At 32.0% G+C, this 21,942-nt stretch overlaps 1 protein-coding gene across 1 annotated transcript in view; it reads right to left on the bottom strand.

The window, feature by feature from the left end:
• Positions 1-21,688, bottom strand: part of LOC126886691 (muscle M-line assembly protein unc-89) — a 554,873-nt gene extending 533,185 nt beyond the window's left edge. Inside the window, exon 1 of the mRNA XM_050653685.1 lies at positions 21,127-21,688. Within this exon, the coding sequence (XP_050509642.1) occupies positions 21,127-21,175 (49 nt within the window). The 5' untranslated portion in view covers positions 21,176-21,688. The remainder of the gene's footprint in view (positions 1-21,126) is intronic.
• Between the last annotated feature and the right edge of the window lie 254 nt (positions 21,689-21,942).

The following is a 21,942-nucleotide window of genomic DNA, read 5'->3' as shown; positions in this document are numbered from 1 at the left end:
TCCGTGACAGGAAAATTTGATGGGTTTGGATTTTTCATAATAAAATATGTTACATTAGCCACTAACATTAATCAAAACAGTTGTCAAATTTGATTTATTTTAAAATTATCATAGACACAATGCGTTGTCGCTTTAAAAACGAAATACAACAGATGATAAATGACTGGTCATATTTTTATATTCTACGAATAGAGTTAAATAATTCCTAAATATCGATTTTAGCAAATTCATTTTTTGTGTCACAACAATAGTAGCTTAACATAAAAAGTGTTGAATGCTTGTTCAAAACGAGCATCAGGAACAAAAACATCTATATAAGTTATACAGAATGTTATTACAGCTGCAAATTTAATGCAATACATTTAGTCACTTTTATTCAAAATTTGGAGTGAAAACATTAGAACTGGAAAGTCTAGAAATGATTGGATGTTGAGTAGAAAAAGTTAATGCTGCACGTACATTAACAGAATAGACGAAACAATGTCAAAAGCTACCTAAAAATTGATTTGGCAATCAGGTTCGATGAGACAACATTGTACGTCAAAAAATCCACACTAACTACCTCATAAAACCAGGGCCGTGCCGTGCTATTATGCGGTGAGGCAGTCGCATCAGGCGGCATCACAAGGGGGCGGCATAATCAGTAAAATCTAATTCTAATAACGGATAATTCAAGATTGGAGCGAAGTTCTGAAAAGAATTAGACTTTTGGCCTCACAATGTTTAGCTTTTCGTGAAACAACTGATCATTTGTTTGTTTGTTTCAACCTAATAATGGAAAAATTTTAAAGTTAGTAGGTACAAACTGCTCTCTGAGTTTGATCCAGTAATGGAAGAACATATCAGGAGAGTTTAACGAGAGTCTGATAAGTGGTTTGTGACTTATTTAAGCAACAGTAGGCAAGATGATTTGATAAGTTTAATGGGTACCTAATGTTATTTTAAACAAAATTTTCGAAATAGCAAAAATCGCTAAATATTTTTTGATAATCGCCGATTGTACCCCAGACGTAAGTCATATTGAACAGCTCTCATTGACAATAAGAGTTGTCGCTTTTAATTCTAGTCACAATAAATTATCGAAGAATTTTTTATTGGTTTTTTTTTAAAGCTAGTGATTCAACTGGTGAAGATTTAACAGAACGTACTTTGACAAATTTTGAAAAGTTATGGAAAAGCGGTGTAGTATAAAGATGGTGCAATATGTAACTATTAATTTGTCAGATTGTGTAAAAAAGTTATCAGAAACTATAGAAAAAATGAAAAGTTACTAGCTATGACCAAATGAAGATTACTGCTAATGAAATTGCAAAAAATCTTGATATAAGTTCCGAATTTCCAGCTGAAAATTAAATTCGAGCCAGGAGAAAAAAGCGCCAATTTGATTACGAAAAATCTGTGGATGAGTTCTTAACACAAGAAGATAAATTTAAAATAAATGTTTTCATCTATATTTTAAAAATTACCATTAATTCTTTGATTGTCCGTTTTTGGCTTCTATAAAACAATAAAAAAAATATTGTATGAATCTTCATTCAATACTTTCAACAGAAAAAGAATAAGAATTGGATATAGATAAGTGATATATCTCAAATGATACCATACTCCATAAAACCTTTTTTAAGGTTTTGAGATTTTGAACTGTTACCAAAACTGTGCCAATATACCCTAATTTCTTTATACCCAAATGTAGTTGTATCACTAAGATTTTTATTAACACTGCCTGTCTCGGTAGCTAGTGGAGAAAGAAGTTTTTCAAAATTATTAAAAACTATTTACGAAGGTCCATAAGACAAACAAAACTAATAAATTTAGCACTCATTTTAAAAGAGTCGTCACAAGCTGCTACTTTAGACTACACCAAGCTGATTGACAGTTTGCCAAAATTAAGGTCAGAGAAGGGCAAAATTGTAATTTTTGTAAATGTTATTTAATGTTAATAGATAGTTCATTTAATTTAAGTTGTGTTTTGTTTTTAAAATAAAAGTTTTCATGTCGAAATCGTAAATTCGTAAAAATTTTGTGTCGTTTCATTTAATAAAAAAAGTTTCAATAGTACTTAAGGGGCGGCATTTCGAAGACTTGCATCATATTGAAAATATGTACCGCACGGCTCTGCATAAAACCCACCAAATTTTATTTGTATATCTCAACCGGTTTTAGAGTAATATATATATCGTCAGTTTGTAAGAAAAAAGAATGTGTGTGTACTTTGTACGCACGTAAGAAGTTATACTTCTATTATATGCTTTCAACGAAATCAATATAGTTTAAACAGTTTATTTATATTTTATTTAAATATTAAACTAATTTTAATACTTACTACTTTCCAAAAAATTTTATTAAAACAATACCAAAAATTTAAAAAATAAAAGAATAAAACACACACAAACACAGTGAAAAATGAAACAAAGAAATGATTTCTGGACATTAACTGTTGGCAAAAATTTTAACTAAATACGTATTTTCTGAAAAAAAAAATTATATATAATAAATATTCCTACAATCATAAAATTTATAAAAAAAAATAAATTTGCATTGGAGATCGAACCTGCGTATATTAGGGTTGTTTATTTTTGAAATCTACGCACTTTACAATTTAGCCACTTAGACACATGAGGGACGTGGGAAAATACACGAACTGAATGTATTAAACTGATTGATTTTTAAATTAGTTTGATTTTTGTGGAATTAAAATATTAAAATACAACAAAAAATAGTGTAAGAAAACAATATATTACATGAAGATTGGTAGAAATTTTGTTGGTAATCAAATTATGTAAATCAAAGCATTGCCTACTATTTATGGGTAGGTACATTTTACATTTTCCAAATAGGTATGTAATTTTTTATTACAATACTGAAACATTTACAATTACGTACCTGTTGCTTTTAAAACTATTTAAAAAGTCACTACAATTATAAACTTGCTTTTGTCTCTGTCCTCACAACAATAAAAACTAATATACACAACATTTGTTTACTCATAACTGACATATTGAACAATTATTGACAGTTCATTGTAATTACCCAATCAGAGCACATTTAACGTTTCAGCTGCGCCCAGAACCAAGACTTTTGATGAATTCGGGCACATATAAACATTTACTCCCAAACGCGCCTAAAGAAGTATAACTTCAAAAATTTCAACACCCCTATCTCGGAAACGAAGCATTGTGGAGATACGTTTATAAAGCAAATTGTCATTATTTTTCATGCAGAATTACCCCTTAAAGTTTGTCATACTTATTTAAAAACAGCCTGTATTGATGAAGAACAAGGCTAGTTGTTAAAGTACCTAACTTTTTTATTATCCAACATAATAAGCGAATGAATCAAAAAACAGAATGTTAAGAAAACATGAGGCTATAGTTGGGTTTTAATTTCAGTATTTTATAAATGCTAGAATATTCCACAGACTGACGCGAACTTTGAGAAAAAATCACTGTTTGATTGGTACACCCGGTATACAATGACAATTTACCTGTCTAGCAACAATATTATTACAGCGATATTGTTAGAGAATAAGGCTATAACATTAAAAATCACTTGAATCGGACAACAGGTTTAGGAAATTCGAGACATTAAAAATGACCAATTTTTAAGGTGGTGCGTTAATTTCTTGGAGAAGTGTAGAAACTAATGCCTAATTACAAAAACGAATGGAACCTGTTTTAAAACACTTCAGATACACAAAGACAAATAACTTCTTTGACATATTAATCGATGTAACAAAAATTTATACATGACAGAATAAGTAATAAAATACATCAAAAAATATTTAGCATATATGTAACTTCTTCTTCTGACGAAAACAAATTAGAAACTTAACGAATTTCAAAATTGCCGCACAAAAGAAAAGTGTTCGTAACATTTCTCCACCGCTAAAACATAAATTATTGTATAAAGTTTAAATGTATAATAAAAAAACTGGGAACCATAATGGAAAAATTCCTCTTTTCTAAGAGGTTTTGTCAAAACGAAAAATTAAAATGTTAATCAAAGCGTAAAGATATGTACCAACCAGTGAGGAAGTTTGAAAGTTCTTTACCCTCTTAAATTCACATCATAAAAACATGAAAATAAGTAGGAAAATTTCGCGAGAAGTTACTTGAGCAGTGGCGTGACTCTGTAGTATCATAGATCTGTAAAGTTCTCTTTGAAAGAAGAAAGTTATCCGTACATAAAAACCAATAACAATACCATGAAATGTAACACGAGAGTATCTATAATAGTTCCAAACGGACTGATTAGGACTGAATGGACTGATTATGCCGTGGTACGCTTTGATGACCAGTTATATCTGTATATCAAAAGCATTTACAAATATGTAGAAAGATGTATTCCCAAGAGAATTTGATAGAAAGAGAAACATATTTCTTTTCTTACAAAATTAGGAGTTTTTGTAATTATTTTTATGTTATTGTTTTTATGTTCAACGAGATTTTGATTTGGTCATTATTTTCTTTCATTTTCTATAAGAGGCGCTCCATTCCTTATCAGTGTTTTGATATACCCCAGAGGTTGAAAATTCTAAATTAAGAGATCGGGAACATGAGAATTCAATTTGTTCGAAACAGACGGAATGATTTTTTTAAATGAAGAAGTGAAAATAACAAATTTTAAGCGTAATGGGTTAGAATGAAAATTCGACCTATTTGTCATTCCTCACGATCGCGAATCTGCCACTATTATCGAATTTTAATTCTCATCTTGTTGCAGACTACTCCACTACTAATCCAACTCAGGTAAGTCCACATATTCAAACCTAACTGAAAATTCCTCTTGTGGAGGAAATATACCTAATGGAAGAATATACTAACAAGAATAGATGGGCAACTTACAGGACGTATAGACATAGGCAGCGGAATAAGACAGGGAGTCTCACTAAACCCTAGGAATTTAATCATGGATGAAATCATCAAAAGCGTCAACAAAGGAAGATGATACAGAATGGGAAACAAAGAAGTAAAAATACTCTGTTACACAGACGACGCGAAATTGATAGCCCCAGATGAAGATTGTCTGCAAAGATTAGTCCACAGATTTAACACAAGAGCAAAAGAATTTAATATGACAATTTCATCTTAGAAAACTAAAACAATAGTACTTAATCAGTAAATCTAATCAGATGTAAAATAGAAATTGATATTAGTATTAAACAAGTAATAAGTTCGTAAAGATAATAGAAGTAAGGTAATAGAAGTATCGGCCGACCGCGCAAAAGATGGAGTAACAACCTTCCATACAGGTATCAATTCGCCAATGAAAAAGCAGAATTGCTCATAAAGATGAGGAAGCAGAAGCACTTCTTATTTATTACTGATACCATACATTAAAACATTTTAGCTTTCCCACGAATACCTCACTGCCTTATACAGGGTGTTTCATTAATAATTGTCCATATAGTAACTGGAGAAACCTTAGCACAAAATACGAAGATTTAACCTAAAATACTTAAATAGAATGTGGTTCCTTACTGAGTTACAGGGTGTTTTATCTAAAAATTTAAAAACTATTTTTGCTCAGCATTTTAAAACTATTCGACGTATCCTTTTCATACTTGATAGGAAGTATAGGTACTGTACAAACTACTAAATTATGTTAAACAGACGTTTCTGTCAATTACCAGAGGCGTACGACGGGGAAAGTGAATGGTTGACCCTTTCCAAATACTACGCCACTGGCGAAATTGCTATTTTAGTTCAATTTTTGGATTCTCCAATACTTTCTATGAAAATAATATACTCTTCATTCGTAACGATAAAGTCATTAGTTTTCGAGATCTTTGAAGTTAAAAATGAAACGACACGGTTATTTTGATTAATGTATTGTGTCGCTTCATTTTTAATTTCAAATATCTCGAAAACTAATCATTTTATCGTTACGAATGAAGAGTATATTATTTACATAAAAAGTATTAAAAAATAAAAAATTACACTAAAATAGCAATTTCGTCAGTGGCGTAGAATTTGGGAAGGGTCAACCTACCATTATCCCCTGTCGTACGCCTCTGGTAGTAGCTAGAAACGTTTATTTATCTTAATTTAGTAGGGTGTACAGTACCTACACTTTCTGCCAAGTATGATAAGGATACACCAAATAGTTTTAAAGTACTGGGTACAAATAATTTTTAAACATCAATCATATGAATCATACCATGAATTAATCAAAATAAATGTGCCGTTTCATATTTAACTTCAAATATCTCGAAAACTAATCACTTTATCGTTACCAATGAGTAGTATATTATTTACGTAGAAAGTATTGGAAAATCTAAAAATGGCACTAAAATAGTAATTCCTCCAGTGGCGTAGAATTTGAGAAGGGTCAACCATTTACTATCCCCTGCCGTACGCCTCTGGTAGTAGCTAGAAACGTTTGTTTATCATAATTTAGTAGGGTGTATAGTAGTCGCACTTTCTGTCAAGTATGAAAAGGATACGTCGAATAGTTTTAAAATGCTGGGCAAAAATAGTATTTAAATTTTTAGATAAAACACCCTGTAACTCAGTAAGGAACCACATTTTATTTAAGTGTTTTAGGTTAAATCTTCGTATTTTGTGCTAAGGTTACTCCAGTTACTATATGGACAATTATTAATGAAACACCCTGTATAACATGAAGTAGCAAAACAGGTGATTTACTTAATATTCAAATCCCTAAGAAGTCAACAGAGGAGCAGCAGCACGCCAGTGGTGTCAAAGTTTCTTACTCTTTGTGTAAGACAAGATTGAGTGCTATTGAAGGGTTGTCTCGCGCCAAAATTTTAAAAGAAACAATAGATTGCTTTGTTTACAGTAAATGTTTGCTGTAAGCAGGAAGATTTAGAGCGAAGGATTTACATGCCGTTTTCATATACGGCTGGAGATTTATTTTACGTTCTCCAAATTTTACGACTGTACATAAATCATTTTATTTTAAGAATCAATCCTTCCGCCGAAGGTGAACTTTTAATCAAGACGGAGGATGGATGGGTTTTACAGCTACAAAACAGTAGATTTAAACGTAACAGTACATTTAAAAGAAGTGGTTTACATAGGGTTCTACAACTGTTGACTTGTGGCATGTTTGAGTTAATGTTATGTTTATATGGGATTAGCCTCAGTTAGGTTGTAATGATAATTACATATTTTTGCCTAAAATACTTAACGTTTCGATTTCCACCCAGGAAATCGTTGTCAAAAAATATTCTTCTTCTTCTTCCTCGTTTTAAACATTTCTGCTTGTTCATTGGCGGATTGATACCGCTATGGAAGGTTGTCACTCCATCTTTTCCGCGGTCGGCCGATACCTACTTCTTCTACCGATTGGTGATTTATCTCTTGCTATTTTGACCACACCTGTCTCCCCCATTCTGGTTATGTGGTTATTCCATTCTTTTTTTCTATTTAGTGTCCATTAGTTTATACACTGTACGTTACATTGTCTTCTAATGTCTCCACTCCTCTTTCGATCTCTCGGCGTATTTCATGTATTTAACTCTTCTCAGTACTCTCATCTCTGCCGTTTCCAGTAGTCTTTGTGTTGTGACTGTATCGGGTCTTGTTTCTGATCATATGTCTTACACTGGTTGGTCTTACACTGGCTTTATAAATTCTTGACTTCATCTCAGTGTTAATATGTCGGTTTCGCCATGCTTTAGTTTTCTGAGATGAAATTGTCGTATTGAATTCTTCTGCTGTTATGTTAAATCTGTGGACTAATCTTTGCAGACTATCTTCTCTTGGCTATCAATATTGCGTCGTCTGCGTAGCAGGGTATTTTTACTTCTTTGTTTCCCATTCTATATCCTCTTCCTTTGTTACGTTTTTGATGATTTCATCCATGACTAAATTGAAGAGCATAGGACTAATGAGTCTCCCTATCTTATTCCGCTGCCTATATCTATAGATTCTGTAGGTTGTCCATCTATTCTGACTTCCAGTTTGTGGTTTTGGTAGATATTTTCAATAGTTTTTATGATAATATCTCGTCTTTCTAATATCAAAAGATATTAGAAATAATAATTTGTTAATAAGGTGTGCAGGCGCGGATACAGGGGGGGATCAGCGGGTCCATTGACCCCCCTATTGTATTTAGTCTCTATAAGTATTTTTTATTATTTATTATTTTTTTCTGTTAACTCTAAACTTTAAGCCATCAGTACAACACTAAATTACACGACAACCGCTTCCAAAGAATTGAAAGAAGCCATAAAATCTAATAAAACACCCTTCTCTGAAAAATAATCTGCAGGCGCATTTGTTTGGGTACCGGTGGAACCATAAACAACGAAAATATTTTTCTCAATTCAAAGTACATATAACAAAAATGATATTTTAAAATGCAAATACATTTCACTGGGTATAAACCTTATCTCATGGAAAGTCACGTTTCAAATTTGCGTACAATAACGATATAAAAATTTGTATTTTACTAGATAATCCATGCGTACCTACCCATTGATGGTAAAAAGGTTAATCTTTATGGTAAAGGACGACCAGCGAGATTAATAGCCGTTAATTGTCTATCAATCCTTTTGATACCGTAGGTATCTGGGATTATATAGTGTATTTTATTCTTAGGGTTTGCTCACTACGGAGACCAAAGGATGGTATCCTAGCCTAGAGCATGGTATCGTTCCCTTCATATTCGGGAATTCTCGCATTTAAAATAATGTATTTATTTTACCTGGCGATCGAAACTATATTATCGATCGCTATGTAAAATAAATGTATTATTTTGAATGCCAGAATTCTCGAATATGAAGAGTAGGATACTATGCTCTAGGCTAGGATACCATCCTTTGGTCTCCGTAGTGAGCACACGCTTAGAGCAGCTTAGAGTAAATGTGAGTCGTATGGCTAAATCTGGAAAATATAATATTTGAGCAGTGTTGCCACAGGGCTTGGACAAAATTTCGGGAGACTGCTCCTGTTTTTCGGTAGAAATCGTCAAATTTCGGTAGATTTCATTTTTTTTTCTTCTTTTGCTATCACATTGCAAAACTTGATAAGTACTTTAGGTACGAGTATTCAAAAATAAACTACATTCATCAGCATATAATGATTAATAATCACCATTCACGATAAAAATCATTCAAAGTTCAAAATCGGTATAGGTACCTTAAAAAAATGTATTTTCTCGGCTTTCTAGGTTTTATAGTGCAATTTTCTTCATTTTTTTAATCCAAAGTAACTGGAGTAGAGCCGTCTAACTAACGCAATATACTAAATATCAAGGATGCTTTAGTTTTGTTATAAGGAATTCATTTATTTATAATAAAACAAAACTGAATATTTTTTCCTGTTGTAGACTTTTTAAAAAACTTACCATACGTGTACCTATTAAGGTTCAAAATACAAATATTCTTATTTGAAAGCTGTATAATTGTTTAAACAAGTTAAAATTTTTTGTTATAATAAATAATAGTTATAAGTTGTTAATATTTATAAATTACTGCAAAAATAAGGGTTTTTTGCAATTATCTCCAATTGTTTATGTACTTCAAATTAGAAACTATTAAGATCTAGAATATTTATTTGAAACATCTTTCTCTAAAGTCTACAAGGAATGTTTTATAGGCAGAAACCTTATTTTTTACACTTTATAATCGTTTAAAAACAAAACAATGTCGGATATTGAAGCAATTGAGAACGAGAAAAAGTTTTAATGTTCTTTAGTTATGTCGAAATAGGAATGTCGAAATAGGAATAGAAGGGAAGTTAAGAAAAAAATACTAGAGAAAATGGTCAAAGAAAAAAAGCAAAATGCAGCATAGGATAAATAATACTATAACTTTTAATTTGAGGAATTTGATAGTATTTGATGATAATGAAAAATACAATATAAAAAATGCTAATAATTTATAAAAAAAACCTTTTGGTATCTAGATAAACAACAGTTTATTGTTTATGAGTTACTTTGATTAACACATTTTTTAGGGCAGTTTGAATAAACAGCTATAATAACTACAGTTCCTGATATGGCTTAATAACTCAACTTTTAAAATATTGCATGCTCAGATTTTTATGCCATATCTTCTATTACTCATTTCCTAAAGTAATCCCGTACAAACTGGCTCACCTATAGCGCATATATTATAATGTAGTTGGACGAATTCCAAAACTTGAGATTGTGAATATATTTAAAGGCTAAAATATTCCAACTTCACCCATTCATAAAACTGTAGCGAATATTCTGGATATATTAGGTGTAAACTTTTCAAAAAGTGGTACAATGCTCTCAGACAGACTAATTTGGAAATAGTTTCTGGATTTCAGAGGTGGCAACTTAATTGTTCGTGGTAGCAAATTAGCAAATATGGTGGACAGTATTGATTAAATAGCTCGAAAGTAAAAAATCTCATATGCCTACAGGGTGTTTCATTAAGAATGTCCAATTTCTGATTTGTAGATTCTAGACCTCAAAATATTAAGATTGAACCCAAATCACTTAAATAAAATGAGGCTCCTTATTTTACAGGGTGTTTTATTTAAAAATTTAAAAACTATTTTTGCTCAGTATTTTAAAACTATTCGACGTATCCTTTTCAAACTTGACAGGAAGTGTAGGTACTATACAACCTCTATAAAATTAAGTTAAATAAACGTTTCTGGCTATTACCAGAGGCGTACGACAGGGGACCGTGAAATGGCAATTCTACGCCACTGGCGGAATTGCTATTTTTTGGATTTCCCAATACTTTCTATGTAAATATGTATACTCTTCATTCGTAACGATAAAGTCATTAGTTTTCGAGATATTTGAAGTTAAACATGTAACGTTGTAACGGCACATTTATTTTGATTAATGTATTGTGCCGCTTAATTTTTAATCTCAAATATCTCGAAAACGAATGATTTTATCGTTAATATGATAAAATCATTCTCTAAAATAATGAATAATATTATACTCTTCAGTCTTAACGATAAAATCATTAGTTTTCGAGATATTTCAAGTTTAAAATTAAGAGACACAACGCATTAACCCTCGTAAGGCGGTGCGGGGTGGAAATGCACCGCAGACCTCGTTTTTCTTACCTATCTTTTCTAATATTTTTTTTTGATTTTTGTCCATTTTTTTATTTGCATTAAATTCAATTCTAAACGCATTCCAACCATTACACCGTTTAAAACTCATAGCGTTTAAGTGCTTTTTTGGAAGAATTACTGTAGGATACAAATGATAAAAATTTCATATCCTGAATTGGACGTTACTGATGTTCCACTGGAGCTATGAGAGCTAAGGGTCGGTGTTACTTATATCGGAGAAAAAAGACCGAAAGTCCCGACTTAACTGTATTGTGTGTAAAAACTTTGTCTTGCTCACTCTGTGAAAAATTTTATGTGTCTTGCAACAATAATTTTTTTTAAGAAGAAATGAGTACTTTTTTTGTAAAATTATGTTTCATAGGATAATAAACAAATCCTAATTGTTTTAAATCAATTTTCCCGACGTTTACATATAAAAAAATGGATATACAGATGGGGTGCAAATGCACCCCGCATCGTTGTTTACGTAAGAATCTAAGCAGCGCCTTACGAGGGTTAATCAAAATATCTATGCCGTTACATGTTTAACTTCAAATATCTCGAAAACGAATGACTTTATCGTTTCGAGTGAAAACTATGTTATTTAAGTACATAGAGAGTATTGGAGAATCTAAAAATTGCGCTAAAATGGCAATTTCATCAGTGGCGCAGAATTTGGGAAGGGTCAACCATTCACTGTCTCCTGTCGTACGCCTCTGGTAATAGCCAGAAACTTTTATCTAACTCAATTTCATAGGTACTACCTACACTTTCTGCCAAGTATGAAAAGGATAAGTCGAATAGTTTTAAAATACTGAGCAAAAAATGTTTTAAAATAACCCAACTCAATAATAAGGAGCCACATTTTATTTAAGTGATTTGGGTTAAATCTTAATATTTTGAGGTTTAGAATGTAGGTAGATACAACTCAGATATTGGACATTCTTAATGAAACACCCTGTATACGATGTAAAATACAATAAAATGAAATCACACATACCAAAGTAATAGAGAGAAAACGCCACAAGGAAAATAAATTCCTATAAGTAGCTGGCTGTATACCTACCATCGTGACCCGTCAAAATAGCCCGGTCAAAACAGCCCCGTCAAAAAAGCCCCGTCAAAATAGCCTCAACACAAAATAGCCTCGACAAAATAGCCCGCACACAAAATAGCCCCGACAAAATAGCCCGCACACAAAATAGCCCCGGTCAAAACAGCCCCGGCTAAAATAGCCCCGGCTAAAACAGCCTCTTATAAACAATTACATAATTAGTTATACAAGGTGTCCAAAAACTTTTTTTTAATTTAAATTGTTTGACAAAAAGGAAGAATGTATTTAATTTATTTAATTTAAAATGCATTTTACTGTTGCCCGAAAACAGAAAAAAATGTTTATATCATAAATTAACATTGATTTTTGCTTAACTTTATTGTTCAAACTTCCAAGAAGCAGGAAAGACAGGACTCGAGTTCTCTGAAAAGACAATTTTTATTTAATGTGGTTAAGATAAACATCTGAATAGAGGATAATTACCATTTCCGAAAAAATGTATTTTTAAGGAATTATTTCATGATGAATTCTGAAAGGAGCTTTTTTTTCGGGGCTATTTTGTCGGGGCTATTTTGTCGGGGCTATTTTGTCAGCGGGCTATTATTCCGCGGCTATTTTGTCTGCAGGCTATTTTGTCGGAGCTATTTTGTGTGCGGGATATTATGTCGGGGCTATTTTGTCGGAGTTTTTTTGACGGGGCTATTTTGACGGGGTACCCCTACCATTAATCACAAAAAATTACTAACATCCTTTATAAAAGGAATATTTTATTTAAAAATCCCTTAAAGGGCTACATCACACAACGTTTTCGAATTAAAAAGTATAAAAATATATTGTTCTTTATTTTAATATGTATTTATGATTGTGATACTACCTATACCTATTGTGATATGTGGTATCTTTGTAAATGGTATTTTTGGCCGTAAATAAACTATTTATTTATTTTATTTATTTTATCATCAGTGCCTGCTTAAAGGTTTTTTTTTTGACATGCTTGAGCCACCAAAATTTTTTTTACCAAAATATTTTTGAGTAAAATGAAACTTTTAGATGAACTTTTTTTTCGAAAACGTTTTGTGATGTGGGGTTTAACGGATTCTTAAATAAAATATTGTTTTATAAAGGATTTTGCTAATTTTTTAGAGAGGAAAACTTTCGAAAATAGAAAAGATAAACTAAATCCAAAGAAAGCAACCGATCAGATTCTATGGAATACTGAAAAACTAAACAATAGAAATCGGCTAGGTACTAAAAAATACACACACCCAAACTTATATGGAATCACCATGTATTTCAAAGTAATATTTATTTCTTTTAAAAAAACTTGTTATTGCGAATAATAAAGGTTTTCATTGAAAATAAACAAACATATAAGACAATCGGATAGTACAGCTCGGTACGGTATAGGTTATTTGCTTAAGTTGCAAATTGAACGAAAATAAATAAACAAACTTTTGCGTCCAAAAACGAAAATATGCCAGATGTGAGGTTATAGAACTTACAACGAGGAAAGATTATTGGTCTTGTGGAGATAGTAATGTTCTCAGAGGGACATAGCTGTAGAGCTATGTAATACAAGGCGTTCTGGCCAAAACCTATGAACATGAAAACCTATGTAACAGGAACTAGGAAAGCTCAAAAATAAAGCAAGGGAAAGTCGCCAAAAGTAATAACGGCTCTCCAAGATGGTTTAATTGTCCAATAAGCTGGAAGACACCCAACCATTTCTCACCTGCAGCTCCAAAGGCAGCTTTTGGAAGCTACATGTGTAACTGTTTTAGTTGATACGATAAGAAGAAGAGTTCGCACCAAGAAGTATACAGTAGGAGACAGTTATGGGTTCCCGAGTTATCCAGGCAGCATAAGATTGATCGCCTAAATTGGTGTCTTCACGACCAAAACTGGAACATTGGGAATTGACAAAATGTGCTATTTTCAGATAAAGTCAGGATTTGTGTAAAATCAGATGACCCATGAAATCGTGTACTTAGAGGTCGAGAAAGACAAGCAAGAACGAAAACTGTCAGATCTGTTCACAAATATACAAGGGGGAGTGTCATGTTCTGTAGAGGAATTGTAATCCGTAAAAAAACTCCGTTAATTTTCATCCAATTATTTTTAACTGCTCACGGGTATGTTGATAACCTGTAGTCAGGCTCTGGAGAGGTGCAACAATTATTTTTAACTGCTCACGGGTATGTTGATAACCTGTAGTCAGGCTCTGGAGAGGTGCAACAGTAGAAAATTTTATTTTATTTCATGACAATGGACCTCTATATATACCATTAGAGTGACTACAGACATCATTGTAACAGAAGGTATCCTATAGAGAGTATTTGTGGGATATGCTTAAACGAAAAATTAGAGCTCGCCGGGATAATCCACAAAACACCGCACGGCTACTACAAGCTACTCGCTACTCTTAACCCTTTGCGGACCGAATTAAGTATTAAACAAAAAACTGCAAAGTTATTACAAGTTAGGGATACAGTGATACAAAAGATAACGTCAAGTGTCAATTAAATTTTTTTTATATAAGGGGTGGTTTAGTTTGGAGGTGGTTCCATGGTGGAACCACTGGTACTGATTAGTACTATCTCAATTTTTATAAAATGATAATAAATATTCATAAAGGAGGTAAGTTCACTTTATTTTTTATGATATTCTAAAAAACAGTTGATTTTTTCAGATAAACATAGTCCCACCTTACATACAGTGCAATGCCACCTCGTTCGATGAGGTTGGTTTCTTGTACTGCATCGAGCACATCTTACTTTGGTTCCATGTATTGGCATATGCTCCGACTTGTTGGTGCGTATTTCAATAGTAACGCAGATTTTAAATTTATTTACCTCAGAACCGGACGATTTTCTTCCTTTCTGAGTAAGCGAAGGAGTACCCATAAGTCCTGCAGAAACTGCTAATCGAAATTCTTTTAGAGAAAGTGTTGATGCACCACCAGATCGTTCTTTAAAAATAATGAAGGCATTAACAACCGTTAAGTCAACAAAATGCCAGAATATTCTAGGCCACCATTTCTTGGATTTGCGGTTAATTTCGTAACAAGATTTGAGCATATCTGACTTGTCCACATAACCCATATGCTCGTTGTAATCTTTGACCAAATTTTGGCAAGTAACATTTTCTTTGGAGCCATCCTTTTGTTTCCTTGAATTAAGTTTAACATCAGTAGGATCATGAAAATTACTCATAAAATAAACTGCTCTGTTATCCATCCATTTCACAGCAAGTACACCAACATCACTTATCTTCCATTGAGTGTCTCCCCTTTCCATGGTTTTGTCCTCTAGAAAATTACATTCTGACAAATATTTAGTATTAGCTTTTACTGTTCCACATCCATATATATACTTGGATCTAAGTTGTTCCAAAAGATCATACGAAGTAAAATAATTGTCCATAAATATTTTATGGCATTTTCCAGCAAGACTGCTTGTGGGGTCTTTTACAACCCGTGCACCTAAGCCTTTTTCAGGTAAGTTGTTAACTTTACCAGTGTAGATTTGAAATTCTGAAACAAAACCAGATTCATTAGCACGAATCCAAACTTTGTAGCCCCGTTTTACAGGCTTCTTGGGCATATACTGGCGTAAAATGCTTCTACCTTTGAATCTGATCATTGACTCATCTACTGACTGGCATTTACTTGGCTTATAATATCGAATGAAATTGTCAGATAACCTATCGAGCATTGGTCGCACTTTATACAATTTGTCGTAGCCAACTTCACCTTTTCGGTTCAAGACTGTTATAATTTAAATGAATATGTCCCAGTAACCAACTGAATCGATTGCGAGACATATAAGATGCAATAAAACCATCACGTAGATCTGTCCTCGAAGACCAGTAATCCTTGTAGCTTGGTAAATGCTTTATTCCCATCAGAATGTTTATCCCCAGGAAACACTTCATTTCTTCGCGATTAGTGGAAGTAAATTTGTTAGCATTTCCCTGATTCATTTGGGTTGCATAGAGATTTGTTTGAAACACTAATATATCTAACAGCTCCTCTGAAAATAACAACATGAACAACTCCAACGGATCTTCAAGTAAATCCGGTATGTCAGGACCCACTTCTTCAACAAAAGATGAAGGTGTCTTGTAATAAGTTTGAATATTTTCTGACCATTTGACAATCTCATTTTTCTTTGCATGTACATTATTATTTTTTTTCCTTGCAGTTTGTTTTTGTTTTGTAAGCTTTCTTTTCCTTTTCCCAAAAAAAGATAGCGGCGTACAATCATCCGAATCACTGAAAACACTTTCGTTATTTTCTTTTTCATGTTCACCTTCGTTAACCATTTGATTCATTTCTTCCAATGAATGTTGAGTGCCCGGGATGCCGTTATCTGGTTCACTATTTCCAAGATCCTCAACATCAGAATCAATATCTGACGCTTCTGACTCTCCGTCAGATGGTATTTCCTCAATCAAAGCAAATACACCATCATTACCCATAGCTTCTAAATCATTTATTGTCCATTGTTTTCTTTCTGTAATAAAAATGAAAAAAATGTTCAGGAACTGTAAAGTCTTTCAAATCCCGTATCAATATATTACCCCTCCCCAACCTTTAGTCCTACAAGCCATCCTGCAAGGAAAAATATTTGGAAAGCGAGGTCCAGGAAGAAGAAGAATATCCTGGTTAAAATAAATATTGCCATGATGATCGCCAACATTCGTCACGGATAGGCACATCAAAAAGAAGAAGAACCTTTAGTTCAATTTTTAGACAGCCACGGTACACAAAGTATTTATACCTTCTGCCTTCGTTGTCTGTCCCAAAGTAAAAAACAACAACAAAAAATAATAAAAAGTACTTGTGGGTCCATACGGAACCACACCTTTTAGACGACTTGAAAATATAAAATATACAAAAATATCAGAATAAATTGTATACGATCTCTTTAAAACCATCAAAATTACCTAATTTAGCTGTTCTTACCTGCCATTATCAATTTGTTTACGTTCAGTAGAAATTTTAGTAGTTGGCGCGCAAAATAGCGAAAAACGTGTCACATCAATCACCTACTAGAACACACTAAAGCGCTCCAAAACCTGATCGTATGCATGGCCGATAGTGTAAGAGAGGGGATTAAAGAATTTGTCTGTGGTTCCGGCCGACGCTTACCGGGACAGTAGGATAAAAATTCTTGAAATTGTGGTTCCACTATGGGACCACTGGCCCACAAAGGGTTAAAAGCGGGTTGACATTACTGGTGAATAACGAACGTGGCCCACGCTTACGTATTTTGCCCGTGCTATTGTTAGATATTTTATTATCTATTTTCAAAATCGAGCAGTACATTTGTATTTGTATGCAATGTATAAATACAAATGTACTGCTCGAGTTTGAAAATAGGTAATAAAATATGTAACAATAGCACGGGCAAAATACGTAAGAGTGAGCTACGTTCGTTATTCACTAGTAATGTCAACCCGCCTTAAAGGATGGAGCAACCTATCACAACAAAATGTTGATAATTTGATTAGGAGCGTGCCCACGCAAACTGAAGCTTGCATAAGGACTAGAGGTGATAACACTGACTACTATCAAATACAAAAAAAAAAAAACAATTTAAACATTATTCGTTTTACATTGAAATTTTGTATGCTATTGACTTTAAAACAACTACTTTCAATTTGTTTGTTAAATACTTTATTGTTTTATTTAATTGTTATGTATCTGTTATTAAATTGCTTTAAAATAATTATTGTTTGACTTCGTGTGTTTGTTTTTTTAAATTCGCACGAAATAGTAAGAAATATCAGATGATTCCATATGTTTGTATGTGTGTACATAGGCACCTATTGAAAAATGACAAAAAACAATATTATTATTAACAAAATAATAGTCTAAACTACGATATGATATAAGGTCAAACTGCACCGATCTGTTTAATGAATAAAAATTATTTGATATCTAATTTAGTATGTCAACAATTATAAAAAACAAGGAGTGCCTGATATAATTTTGCTCTGACTACTTATTTTAATTAATATATTATTTAGTCCGTTCTTTAACGGTAAAATATTGCAAAACCTCTAAATTTTAAAGAACCGCTTGGATTGACATGAAATTTCGCATACGCATAGCTAACAGTCAAAGAAAAAAAGTGATATTGTGCCGATATTGCTTTTGCCCTGAGGGTGGTTTTCACCCCCTCTTGTGGGTGAAAAAATATTCGTCCAAAGAAGTCAGGAAATGGATAAACTGGCTAATTTTAAGTACCTTTTCTTCTATAGAGCTTTTTCACTAAGTCAATACTTTTAGAGTTATTTGACAGTGAATATGTTCATTTTTTCAACAAAATAACCACGCTTTTAGACGGTTTTTCGTAAATAACTCAAATAGTAAGTACTTTGTCGAAAAACATTCTTAGCAAAAATATATCCTGTAAAAAATTTAAAAAAATGGTGTATATATCACGTCTCTACATCTAGTAAAAGCAGAGTTACAGCTAATGAAAAATAGGTTCATATTTGTCAAATTCCAAATGGAATACTTTAACGTGAAATAACCAAAAATTAAGCACATTTCGGGGAAAATTCATTACAACTTATTTAAAGCGTTTAAAAAAATCTTCATTTTTGTTTTATAAAAAAAATTTCTAACATCAAAATTAAACAAGTTACGCTCAAAATAAAGTTAGTCCCTTTTGGTTTTGGTAAAAAAATCGAGGAAATCACCCCCTAATTAGTATCTTAAATGAACTTAATCGTTACGACTTCACAAGTTTCTTGACTCGTGTATATATTGTTTATATGATCTGTAAGTTTCATCGGTTCAAAGTCCTTATTATTGAAAGGGCTGTAGTTAAAAGGGGTTGAACGAGTCACTGATCACGAATGTATGCAAATTTAGAAACACCAAATCTTAATCAATTGTTGTCTAACAGAAAAACAAAAAAATACATGATATTCAGAAAAGCAAATCTGACTTTTTTTGTTTTTCGAGATTTTTGGTATCTCTAAAATTTTTTAAGTTATTTTGAAAAAAAGCATATTTTTCAAAATTTAAATTTTTTAAAATTTTACTTTGAAACCAAATTTTTTTAAAAATAAGCACTTTGACTCTATCAAACTTACAGATCATATAAACACAACATAAGTAAAATAATTTGTGGAGCGGTAACGATTAATTTCATTTAAGTTGCTAATTAGGGGGTGGTCTTCCCGATTTTTTTTGCAAAAACAAAAGGAACCAACTTTTATTTTGAGCGTAACTTGCTTAAATTTAATGCTAGAAACTTTTTGTAAAAACAAAAATAAACCTTTTTTTAAACACTTTAAAAAAGTTATAATGAGTTTTCCCCAAAAAGTGCTTAATTTTTTGGATATTTCACGTCGAAATATTCTATTTTAAATTTGGTGAATATGAATCTATTTTTCATTGGCTATAACTCTGGTTCTACGAGATCCAGAGACCTAAAGCGTAGACCATTTTTTTACTTTTTTATCTGCTATATTTTTGCAAAGAACTTTTTTTTCGACAAAATACTTACTTTTTGAGTTATTTGCGAAAAGCCGTCCAAAAATGTTGTTATTTTGTTGAAAAATGAACATATTCACTCGCAAATAACTCGAAAAGTGTTGACTTGGCGAAAAAGCTCTATAGAACAAAAGTTACTTAAAATTCGTCAGTTTACCCATTTCCGGACTTATTTTGGACATATATTTTTTCCCCCCCAAGAAGGGGTGAAAGTCACCCCCAGGGAAAAAGCACACATCGGCACAATATCACTTTTTTTCTTTGACATGTAAGCTATACGTATACCAAATTTCATGTCAAACCAAGCGGTTCTTTAAAATTTAGAGCAAAAACCGTGAAAGAATGGACTAATTAAAAAATTACTTTTTTTATAAATTAAAAAAAATCGTCCCGGGCAGATATTTTAGATCATTCGAAACAAAGAAGGTCTTTTGTAATTTTTCTCTTCTTAAGTTGATCGTTTTTGAGTTATAAACAACTTAAAACTGAAAAAAAAACGAAAAATGATGTTTTTCAAGGCTCAAAAAAATAAGTAAAAAATATCATTTTTGAAATTATGAAGTACCTACCTAAATTCAAGTTCAATCATTATTCTATTAGTTCTTGAAAGTATATTCATTTTAAAATATTGTTTTTTAGTTGTCATTGCAGCCCGATCGCCCGTCTTCCCCCATAAGGGACACTTCTCATTAATAATTAAAAAAATATATATTTTTTGGCAAAATTCTTATCGCCACCTGATTGAAAAAGGTTCGAACTTGAATATAGGTACTTAATTACAAAAATAATATTTTTTATTTGCGTTTTTGAGCCTTGAAAATCGTTATTGTTCGTTTTTTTTTATTAGTTTTAAATTGTTTATAACTCGAAAACGATCAACTTGCGAGAAATATTACAAAAGACCTTTTTTGTTTCGAATGATCCAAAAAATCTAAAATAATATCTGTCCAGGCCGAAAAAAATTTAGAAGAATTACCTAATAAAAAAAGTCCTTTTTTAATTATTAGGTATTAATTTATTATAGTCTAAACAGAATTATATCGGGCACCCCTTGTTTTTTATAATTTTCAACATAGTAAATCACACACTTATCAAATAATTTTTATCCATTAAACAAATCGGTGAAGGTCGATCTTATACCTATATTATCGACCTGCGAAAAAAACTTTCGAAAATACAAAAGTTAAACTAAATCCAAAAAAAGCAATAAGATAGTGAAAAAAGATAGTGAAGTGAAATGGGCTACTAAAAAATATATTAATAAAGATGACAACAAAAGCAAACGACAATATATTATTATTAAAAAAATTGAATCCCTTTAAAAATTTGTAAAGCAAAAAATTGGATTCTATAATAAAAACAACTTTTGATACATTCTTCGAAAATTAAATACCTACTGGAAAAAATATTTGAGGGATTTTTCAAAATATATTTTATTTTTCCCGTTATAAAATAGATTTTAATGGTTTCCTATATGAAAATTTGGGCAACATAGGGATGAAACCACATTTTTAATAAGAGTAGAAGTTAAAGATAAAACTTACCGAAAGAAACCAGCAAGAAAACAACAGTCAAATATCCTTTGGCATCCATGGTTTTAACTCACTATATCACAGAATAATAGTTATCCAAAATAATAAGTATCAAAATCAAATAAAACACTTGAAACTAACACATAATCCTCAATAAGTTAATCCAAAAATGCTTGTGGCACTAACACAACACCAATATCCAGAGAAAGTTCTATTTATCATGTCAGGCACTACACAAACACAAAAATAGAGCAAGTTATAAACTTTTATAACCAAAAAAACACTAGTCTTAGGTCACTAACTCGCGATGGCCGTCCGTTTCCAAAAAAACCGTTAAATTTCATACGTTAAAGTCACAACATACGTTATTCCTCGTGTGAAACACTTTTAAAATCACCAAACAGTCCTAAATCATGATAAAAATCCAGTAAATAATACTCCTTATCGATAAACACCAGTTTTGTTCCAAACAAAAAAACTTTCCTTGTTAAAAAACTTTCGCGCTAAAAGCTACTGAAGCAGTTACTGTCGTGACCCTCACTCTCATACGCATAACTGCATACTAAAGCAGAAAGCAGAAATTTCAGTCTCCGGTCTACAGCCAAGCCTCAAGACCTACCTGACCGAGCAGCAGTCTCTTCCACCATGTACAGAACTCAGTTCAATCTTCAGGCGGTGTTGCCGTTTGGTGCGTTCTTCAAAAATTGAATATTTGTGGGATTTTTCGAAATATTTTATTTTTCTCTATTTAAATAGTTTTTAATGGTTTCCTATATGAATATTTGGGCAACATAGGAAAAATCAATGCCTAATTTTAATGCCTAATTG

The sequence above is a fragment of the Diabrotica virgifera genome, chromosome 6 (assembly GCF_917563875.1).
Source record: "Diabrotica virgifera virgifera chromosome 6, PGI_DIABVI_V3a".
In the NCBI taxonomy this organism is placed as follows: Eukaryota; Metazoa; Arthropoda; class Insecta; order Coleoptera; family Chrysomelidae; genus Diabrotica; species Diabrotica virgifera.
This window is presented reverse-complemented; position numbering and strand designations above follow the sequence as displayed.